This window comes from Columba livia, chromosome 4 (genome assembly GCF_036013475.1).
Source record: "Columba livia isolate bColLiv1 breed racing homer chromosome 4, bColLiv1.pat.W.v2, whole genome shotgun sequence".
NCBI classification, from domain to species: domain Eukaryota; kingdom Metazoa; phylum Chordata; class Aves; order Columbiformes; family Columbidae; genus Columba; species Columba livia.
Genome location: NC_088605.1, coordinates 9,554,122 through 9,564,608, shown reverse-complemented (window position 1 = coordinate 9,564,608; position 10,487 = coordinate 9,554,122). Strand labels below are relative to the sequence as shown.

Genomic DNA, 10,487 nt, shown 5'->3' with positions numbered 1-10,487 from the left:
TCAAATGTAGGTTGAGAGAGGTGCCTTATAACCGGGGGCTTGGAAGTCCCCCGCGCGTGAACTCGGCGCGGTGCGGGACGCGGGGCGACGGGGGGCTCGGGGCTCGGCACAGGCAGCCATGGAATTGAACTCTCTGTTAATTCTCCTGGAAGCGGCCGAGTACTTGGAGAGAAGAGACCGAGGTACTGGGCGCAGGCGGGCAGTCAGTCAGGCACCCGCAGGCGCCCCCGGCCGCGCTCGGCCTTTGTTGTGAGGCGGCGGCGGCGGGCGGCCCAGGCCGGGGGAGCAGCCCCGGTCCCTCACCTGCCCGGGGCCGCGGGGGTGAGCCGGGCTCGGCCGGCGGCACGGCGCTGGGGAGGAGCGGTGCTCCTCTCCTGCCTTTTTTCTTCTTTTTTTGATTTAAAATCGGTTATTTTTTTGTCAAGCTCTGGCTGGGGACGGTGCGTGTTGCAGCGCTCCGGACACCTCTCGCTCCGCTGTGTGTGGCAGTCGGTAATTGTACGGCAGCGCTCCCCTCCCCCAGCGCAGCGTGACAAGGGTTTGCATGATCCGCCTCGTTTTTTAGTGTGCACTCCAATAATCCTCCTAATTTCGGCACTTTTTTTTTTTCCTTTTCTGTTTATTTTTTTTTTTTATCCGTTTACCGAGTTGTTATATATATATTTTTTGTCTCGCTTCTTTAAGAGATGCCAGAATAAAATCCAAACAAATCAACCGGAAAAAATTCTGTTCTTTACCCTAGCGTTCCTGCAAAGGAGGAAAAAAATGCATGGAAAAAATATATTGCCACTAATGCTGACTTTGTCTCTAGAAGCAGAACATGGCTATGCATCAGTGTTACCCTTCGATAGTGACTATTCCAGAAAGAAAACAAAGGCAGGCACCATGGCCAGAAAATCCCAGAATAACAGGTAATAGACGCACCGCTTTTTCAGAATGAATCGGCAGCTTTTCCAATGTGTCTAGCTTATGTGCAGTGCATACATTTATTAAAAATAATAACTAATCCAGTGTCTTAGTTTCCCCCATCCCGGTAGTCGCCATTTTTTCCCTGGATGGGCTTGGCTCTGTTTTGATCTCTCATATAAACACTGCCACGCGTACACCATCTCCTTAGTACTCACTGCACTTCTAAACCATCCGCCCTCATCGCTCCTTCTGCTCTGCGCTCACCGACAGCGGCTTTCACTGCAGACCTTAACACCATAATCGCCACCCAGACTTCTCTTTGCATGACACTAATTTTTCTCCCCCCATACCCCGCCTCCCACCCCGGAATTTATTTATAAACCGCAGGCAGCGAACCGGCCGCCTCCCCCATGGCAGCCGCAGCAGATGCAGCCTGTGGTTGCAGCGTGGCGCCGGGCTCTCGGAGGGGGAGCGTGTGCGGGGCGGCGGGTGGAGACCCACTCGTGCACTTGAACTTGTGTAGGTATTAAGAGAGAAGGTGCCAGAGTGAACTTGACCCCTCTGGGGCTTCTGCCACGCCGCCGGATCGCCAGCCGCCCACCCACCGCATGCAGATCCATCAAAGCGCATGACTCGGTCGTTTTTTATCACGATTATCGTCTGCCTTTTTGTCGTGGTCGTGGCGGTTTTGTTGTTTTCCCCGCAGCCGCTACCTGTGCTGCGATGGCACGAGCGGAGGGCTGCTGTGCGCAGGCTCTCTGCAGCTTTGTTTGCTGCTCGGGCAGCGGCTGTGTACGTGCAGGAGGCTGTCGCGCAGGGACGGTGCTGGCCCCTGTCCTGTGCTGTGCCTGCTCTGCTTTGCTCTTCCAGGGCTGCTCCGGAGAGGACCGAGGGCTGTGCCCAGCTGGGCCTGCTTCTCGCTGGAGTGGCGATGCTCTCCCCAGCACAGGCTCCGCTCTGCACGGTCGTGCTGGATGGTGGCTCCTGTAGAATAGCCTAAAATGAACTCGGCTTGCACGTGACTTGTTTTCCAAAGGAGCAGTGAGTCTCGGCAGCCCGCTCGGCTCTGGCTCCTCCGGCAGGCATCCCGCACGGCCGCAGGATCTGCCGGGGCTGGGGCGGTGCAGGGCAGCTGGCCAGTGGCTTGTGGGGCACCGGAGGCACAAACTGAAATCAAAAGCTGACGAGCTCCCTCCCTCAGAAAAACGTGAGCTGGTGAGCACCCTGCTCGTGCCCACTGCTGCCCAGCAGTGTGTCTTGAAGATAGCTGAGGGGGAACAAGTTGTTCCCCTTTGCCCCCGCTCCAAGCAAGGCAACCATTTCAGGGGGTATTAATTGCAGTACTTCTACTTTTTGTTTTTAATTGAATTCTTTGTCTCATCTTGGAGCTTAGAGAAGACAGCAGTTCATTTTAAAAAAGAAAGTAATCAAGAGTGGGAGGCGTGTCTTTATTTCCTGAGACACTTTGCTCCTGAAGCTTTTAAATTATTTTCTTATAAATTATGCTTACTGCCTTTGAAAAAACCCAACACATTTAACCTAATCAGGTCCCACAGGATTTGCAGCTGTAAACTACGGATTTCTTCTCTTCTGTCTCTTGCATCCAAGAAATCTGTGTTACTTACAGAGCTATTATTCCATCGTTTCCGTTCTTAGGTCTCTTGTCATCCACTGCAAAATAGTTATTTGTCTGAACTGTAAGCTGCTTTCAGGAGTTTTTAGGAGAGGATTTGTAATCTATCAAATACAGCAGAATTAAAAGATTTCTGGTTACAGATTTGCTAGTGTTATTAAAGCTGAGGCATATACGTCTGCTTGCAGATACCTTCTTGCTTTTTTGATGCCTGTAGATTTGTGTTTACCTGTTCAGACTTTCTGGTTCTCACACCGTAGCAGTGGCAACCTTCAAAAATGCCATCCTGCGGTATGGGATGTATACGTTTACTTACACTTTCATTTCTTCTAGCTGCAGTGATTAGAGTAGGGGTGAGTTGTTTGTGTTATGGGACAGGATAATGCTTGTGAAGAAACAATTTCACGGGTGGCCAGCACCAGGACGGTGCTTTGCCTGGTTCAGCACAGACACCAGCCTTGCTCACTGGTGTGGGATGCAGAGGCGCGTTGCTTTAATGCAGCACCCTGCAATTTTGGGGACAGAGATGCAGCAGCAGGGCCCTGTGGGTACCTCTGCATTGGACTTGCTGAGCCTGTACCCAGCAATCGTTGCTCAGGTGTGCCTGTGTGCTCAGATTTCAGGGGGAGAGATTATCCTTATGTTGGAACACCAGTCTAAAATGCATGAAGGACACCAGCATCACTGGTTTATTGTTTGTTGGGGCTTACAGGCAGTGGGGTCTGAGCCCCAGACTAGAGTCTGAATTTTTGGTAATACAGTTAAATCTTCCTAAGCAACTCAGAGATGAACAGAGGGAGATGACTGGCCCAAGTTCAGGGGATCTAAAGTGGTCGTGGGTGATGTGAACCACCAGGCAAAGTGTTTGTCCATATTGTTCCACCTGCACCGTTTTCCAGACGCTCTGGGTTTGGAGCATTAGATGCAGGCGGGCATGATTGCGTACGTGTCCGAAATTTATGCCTTATTATTGCGTTGCTTTTCTTACATATAAAAATGTATTATTCTTAAGGGTGGAAGAGTAGGAACAGAGCAGATAACAGCACATTTCAAAACTGCAGGGGCTTTGTTGTTGTTTTCATTATCTATTTTTGCATCCTGCTGCTTGCAGCATCTGATCAGATTAAAAAGTGAGATATATTTTAGTTGTTGTTTTCATGCTTTATGAGCAATACATATATAAAAGCATGAAAAAGTGTCTTCCTCCTCATTCTTGGAAAATCAGAAAAGAGGAGGAGGAGAAAAAATCTGTCAGATGTGAGGAAGCCTGGTGTGCTTTACCCTTCTTCTTTGTTCTGCCTTTTCTCCCCCGTGTTGCGTGTGTGCAGGGGGGACGAGCGTACCCCGTGTCACACAGCGGTGCTGGCTGGGCGCTGCGGGCTGGGCACCCTGCAGGAGGGACGGATGGATCCCAGCTGCCCTGTTGCTCAGGTCTGGGCTAAAAGCTTGCCAGCCTCTCGACTGCCGTTAAGTGAGAGGCAATTTTGACAGGTTTGGATTCATGCAGGGAAGAATACCAGCAGAATTGCGTTTAATTAAGCAAAATCTATAAGCTTTCTGTCCACCGCAGGAATTCAAATGTCTTTGCTTTGTCCACTGGTAGGTTTGGGTCAAAATTGGATGTGGTCATTAGCAGTTTGTTGCTAAACAATATTCTCGGGGTTATTGGTAGCAAACAGAAACAATTTTTAGCCATTTCTTTTTCACTTCTACATTAATATTGCTTGATTTTACATGTTTTCTTTTCAGTTTCCCATGGTGTGCCCTTTCCCGTGTCACACGAACCAAACTGCTTTGTTTTCTTTCTCTTTCCGGTTTGCTGTTTGTACCGTATCCTAAGCTGAGATTCAGACTTGTTCCCCTCCAGTAGTTTTGACCAAAATCCTCTGGCAAATGAAACTGGATTCTTGTTTTGCAAAGAGGACAGGAGATGGGAGAAAAGCACACGATTGTCTTTTGAGGGGAGGTAAACCTGGGTCAAATCTTCTTGTTACGCTAATACTTATCAGGTACTTGACCACAGTATAATAAATGTCTCCTCTTAACACAGCAGCGGCTGTCGTTCCTGAAGCAGTGCCATGCAGTCTAACGATTCTTGTTAATGTGCAGTTGGAATTATAGAAAAGGCATGAAATAGCTGGATTTAGTGCAGTTGTGCCTTGAAAATGCTAATAACAAGTATTCAGAAGGCCCCCTGAGCTTGCTGGTTGATCCAGAGAAATGGAGAGGTAACACTTGTGAGGTGTGCCGAGGAGGACTACAACGCCAATCCGAAATTGGGTGATGTTTGCTCACAAGGGAAGGCGCTTTTTGACAGAAAAACAAGCTGACCTGCAGGGATTGGGCTTCCCTGTGCCCTGGCTGTAGTGACGCCCACCAGGAGTGCGGTGGCTTGAGCTGTGCGTGGGTGCAGGTCTGGGGGTGCAGGTCGACATCTGCCCTGGCAGCCAATTTGACATGAAAGGGTCAGAAATAAGGTAAAATCAAAACTAAAGTGTTAGTGTTAATGCCAGTCTACTGAGGTCACAGTTAAATTTACTTGCAGAGAAAGGAAGTGTACGGCGATGGTGCAGTGTGTTTGGCCTGTTAATTTAGGAGCTGGTTTATTGAAGGAAGGGGCAGCAAAATAAATGCCGGTTTATAAATATGTCTTCTGTATCTATTAATTAATAATTTTACTCATGTGTTTTATAAATAGACTTGGACTTTGTGCTGTGTTCTGGTGAAGAGTTATATCTAGAAAAAGATGAAAGCTGTGTTTGGTGTTTCAAATAAAAACAGAGCCTCGTATCTGAATTCCTCTGTTAATGTTGGCTCACGGAGAGGGTCAACCCATGGCCTGCAGAGCGAGCCCCTTGCTCTGTGCAGATGTTCTGTGCCCACACAAAGCAGCTTAGGGATCACAGCCTGATTTTTATTTTATTTTTCCCTTTTATTTATTTTTTCCTTTTTTTTGATGGAAGGCCGAGAATAAAACCCCGCAGACCAGACTCTGCAGACCTGGCTCCTCTGCTTTTTTGCCTGGCTTTCTGAATTCGGTACATCCCTCTGGGTTCGCTTTCCTAATGCTGGTGGCAGAGGGACGGCAATTGGAATCACCATGCCCGTTTTTAATGTTGTTGATGCATTTTTAGTCCCAATATAATAGATCTTGCAAACTGGTCTGTCGCCCCTGAGGAGCTGCAGGGGGTGTGCGATGCCTGAGAGTTGCAGTGCTTGTGTAATTGAAGAAAACAAATTGTCACCCAGTTAGAAGTGTGTTCGGACCTCTCTGCTGCAAATGTGTAGCAGCACAAAATCGAATGAGGTGCTGGAGCCAAAGCTCTTGCTATGAGGAAAATGCAGTAGCCATTTCTAGTGCATTGATTCCATACAGACTGTTTCTTCACAGGCTGGAGGCAATGTGTCCAGTTTAAAACAAATGGAATAAAAATCAGCAACCCAGGAGCAGTGCGTACTGGTCAGAATGCACACTTGTGCTCAGGTTTGCCGTTGCACCACTCCTTATATCTGGTGGTTGGGGTGCTGTGCTGTAATATTGTCAAGTGCGTCCCACATCAGGTTTTATGTGAGGACAGGGAAGCAAGTACCCTTGTGGGTGTATGAGCTGTGTGCTTTCACACACCAACATGCTTGGGAGTGGGACTTGGATGCAGACACTTCATGTGTAGCACCTTGTAAAACTTCCTGCTTTGTTTGTTCTTTCTTTTTCGGCCTGGGCAGAAGGTGAAGTGCAGGCAGCCCAGTTCACACGTGGCCCTCCAAGTGCTGTGCGACCTTAGGTGGAGTTGTGTCCTCTGCACGTGGGTTGTACAACACCCTGCCAGCTCTGCCTGCACCTGAAAGCCCTGCTGCAGGCGAGATGCTTCCTATGGTTTTAAGCACTTTGTTAACTACCCTGCTTTGCTCCCTATAGCACTTTAAAATGCATTGGCAGCTGGTAGCATATTGGTGAGTTGCAGCCTGAACCTTGCTCTCGTTAGCATAGGGGAAAAGATTTCTGCAGCGATGCTGACAGGTCCCCACTGTTGTCAGAAGCTGTGCTGGATCCTTCTGACAAGGTGCACTGTCTGGTGGGGCAAATGGCTGGAGGAGCAGGAGAGGGTGTCAGTAATAGAACAGGCAGCGCACTGGGCATGGAGTGAAATCTCAACCCAGTACAAATGGGCAGTTCCTGCTGGCTCACCTGTAAACTGTTAGGAAGTGGACTTTGGGGAGGACTTGTCTTTTTTGTGTTAGTTTTATCATCTCAGCACCTGGTCTAATTGTTTAAATGTGTCTGCTGAATGTTGGTTGCATCAACCAAATTCTCAAATCCAATACCTCGACTCTTGTTTAAGGGGAGCGAGGTTGGTGAAAGGGGACAGCTCCGGGGATGTGCTGTTGGAAGTGGCACAGCAGCTTGCAAACCAACATCTGCATTTACTTCACTCCTCCCCCTCTTTCACATCTTCTTTTGACGATTTATTCACAAAGAATATTTAAATGCTACTTCATAGCTGATGGACTGCTTGGCATTTGCTAAAGAGATATTAGGGCTGTCTCAGCAGCAGCATTGCTGATCTCCTCCTTCTGAGTCTGTGACTTTGTTGATGATTTTTTTTACTGCTGGCTTTTCCCTTTTATTTTTATCTGAACCTTTTATTGACACCTTCATCACTGCTACCCCCAACTCCCCCAGGTTTTGCATGGAGATATAAAACCCAAATATTGGGCTTAAGCTAAACACCAGAAGTCCTCCTTCTCTTGCAGCCGCTTTTGAAGGGCTCCACAGACCATTTGTCTGAAAACCACGACCATGCATCTGTCTCTTTTATAGAAATATATATATATCCATATATCATCTTAGTCTTGGCCTGCAACTTATCTTCTACTGAAGTAATAAAAGACTCTGTTTTGAAACAGAGGTAGTGCTTGGGGTTCTGGTTTCTATGCAGACCGGGTCTTAGTTTTTTTTTTCCCCTCACTTCAGTTTGCATGAAGAACAGAAAAAGCTGGATGTTCTTGCAATATGGCGTTGAGCTTAAGCTCGCTATATTGGATTCTGTATCTCCAGGAGAGAATAAACAATATTTAGAGAGTGTTCCATCTCTTCTGAAAACAAACCCATAAAAAAAAAAATAAACCATCACGCTTAGAACAGGGTATTTAGCCTGTTCTGTAGATGGAGCAACTCCCAGGTACATGTCAAAACTCTCAGTTTTGATTCCCGGGTAGGGCCTGATGCTTGAGGCATTAGTCAGCCTCCCTGCACCTCCTGAGCTGTGTGCTTGGTGCCCGTGTCTGCACACATTGATAGGACTTCTGCATCCCAGAGAGCTGTGCACAGAGGCACCCGTTTGCTGCCGCTCCGCTCGGCAGCTGGTACAACTGGGGTAGCAGCTGTGCCCCCCACATCTGGTCTGGCAGGACATGCCGCAGGGTCACCCTTCATGATCCAGGGTGCCTAGTAGGCGTGCTGCACGCAGGATTTCCAGCTGTGTGTCGCATCCTCTCTTGACCCAGCAAAATACTCTGTGCGGGTTTCATATTTTGGCCAGCAGCTCTGCTGCACAGTGGTCACCAGGCCTGCCCGCTGGAGCTGGATGTGAGCTCCGCTACAGCAGGCAGGTCAGAATCGAGTCGTTACAGTAATGATGTTCATCTTAAGTATAATTGCCAAAAATGTCAGGGAGGTGATGCCATAGGGCTGAATCTAGGCCAGCCTGTATTTCCTCTCCCCCAGAGTCCCCCGTGAACCGTAGCTTTGTGCCTTTGACAGGCCCATTGGGGGTGTTTGGGGAGAATGGTTCCTCCTGAACTTAGATTTTCTGTGGGTTTTTATAAAACATTGGCAGATTTGGCATAGTGTTTGTCACTTTTCATGGCAAAATCGTTTGAGCTATCTCTGTGTGTGTAGGAGTAGAAAATAAAAACAGTATTCCCTTATTATGGTCAAATGGCGAAGTAAATCACAGCAAAGCCAACCCACCTTGACCTATTAATTTAGCACAGAATGTGTGTAAAAGACTTTCACTGTTGCTGCGTTAGTGGGGAGCACGAACATTGCCTGATAGTGGCTCACTTGATGGCAGCAAGTTAAAAAAAAAATAAAGCCATCGAAACAGATACCAGGTAATAGCTGACATAGCTGATGTCTTTGTAACAACACTGGGATGCTTTCCAGTGAAGATGGATTAACATCAGCGCGGCACCTTATACACATTTGAGTTTTCTTTTATCTGCAGAGGGGCAGTTCGCCTAATTCCTTGCAGGATCAGGAGCTGCGCCGGGCTGAAATAAATTGCTTGGCGATTTGTTCGTTGGTTAGTTGTTTGCATGAGCTCTGCTTTGTTTTCCCCGCTTCTCTGGGAGCGGAGAGATGCTTTTGTCACCAGCAGCACTGAGGTGTGCCGCAGCGTCCAGCTGCCCGCGGGTGTGCGGGAGCGGAGGACGACTCGTGCGTTTGTGCGGGAGGAATTTCTGGCGCTGGGACGCCTCTGCTCGCTGGCTGGACTGTGCGCTTACACCTCCCCAAAGCCGCCTCGGCCAGCACGTCGTGCCCAGATGCAGGCAGGGGTTACAGCACGTTAGGAGAGCTGCTTTGACGTAAATCTGCCAGCCATAAAAGCTGCAACCGCCTTTGTATCTTTTGATCCTCAAGTACTGGAAATGTTTTTGCTTGGACTAAGCTAAAGGTCCAGGAAGTTGCTGGGTTTGAAGTGGTGACAATAACTTCATTTTAGGAACGTTTTTAATCTGAGATGTATAAATAAATAAAATTAATATTTCCAGCTGAATCGAGTAAAAAAATAATCCTCCAAGAAGTTTGGGCTGCCTTGTAATGGCAAAAAACTTGAGGCATTGTTTGGGGCAAAATATCCTGAATCCTGGTAGATTAAAAGAGAGCAGCACACTGATGTGGTCTGTTCAGGGACTGTGATGTTTTGATTTCTTATTTTTCTTCCCGTTTGTAGACTCAGAGGAATTAAGAAGATTCCTCTTTATTTTTTTGCCATTAAGATGACAACAGCAAAAGCAGTGGTTAGCTGCTGATTTTTCTTTCTGCTTCTCTGTGGGCTTGAAAGCTGGCTTTCAGGATGCCTCTTACTCTTACCTGTTCCTATTTAGATCTTCTAACACCTTCTGCCCCCTCATGATTTTTCTTCACAGATCAAAATCTTGTGGGCTGCTTTTATTACTAACCTGCTCATTTTTTTATGTTCAATTCTGTCCCTGAATCTATTGAACACTAATAAATGCAAATTTATTATAATTCCCCCCTAAACCCATGGTTTACGCGTGGAAATTAAATTGATACCTTGAAGTATCTAAGGGATGTAAAAGTGAACCAAATTAACAGCAAAGCTGTTTCGTAATCCATGTAAATACGTGTTTTAAGAGAGCTCTTTTGCAACTTATGCAGGTGTTGGCTCTTAAATATTCTAAATCTTTGCATTTATCCTTTTTTCTAATATTACTTTTCTCTTTTTAATAGGTCATCACACAACGAACTAGAAAAACATAGGTAAGTCTTGAAAAAAAATTTTAAAGATGTATGGTTGTCATTAGACTTACCAAGCTTGTTGAATAATATTTTGTTAAAATTGTTTTGATTCTGCACTGAATATTTTATTAAGGTGGGAGATTTTTGTCAACTAAAATCTAATAGGGTATGAATTATTCCTCTTTTTTCCTGTTGTTAGGTATACTGTTTTTGAAACACCCTTGATAATTAGCTTTGGACTCATTAATGCTGTAGCCAGTTAACTGTATTGCTACTAAAGAACCTGATTGCAGCAACTGTTTTCTAGAGGTGTTAAATATTATAAGTACAATCAAAGTGTTTTGTGATTAAGGTGGATGATTTTGGGGGAACAAAAGGGTTATTCTGTTGTTGTTGTGTTTTGGTTTTTGTTTGCTTTGTTTAAAGTATGCCTAAAGTGCAGTTAATTTTCCTCTTGCA

At 46.7% G+C, this 10,487-nt stretch overlaps 1 protein-coding gene across 2 annotated transcripts in view; it reads left to right on the top strand.

Annotated features, from left to right (window-relative positions):
- Positions 1-10,487, top strand: part of MXD4 (MAX dimerization protein 4) — a 40,465-nt gene continuing 29,978 nt past the window's right edge. The window contains exons 1-3 of one of the 2 annotated variants that reach the window (XM_065060382.1): positions 1-182; positions 812-911; positions 10,020-10,049. In XM_065060382.1, coding sequence (XP_064916454.1) covers positions 119-182; positions 812-911; positions 10,020-10,049 — 194 coding nt within the window. In that variant the 5' untranslated portion in view covers positions 1-118. Of the gene's footprint in view, positions 183-742; positions 912-10,019; positions 10,050-10,487 lie in introns of both variants that reach the window. The other variant, XM_065060381.1, reaches the window with a different exon arrangement.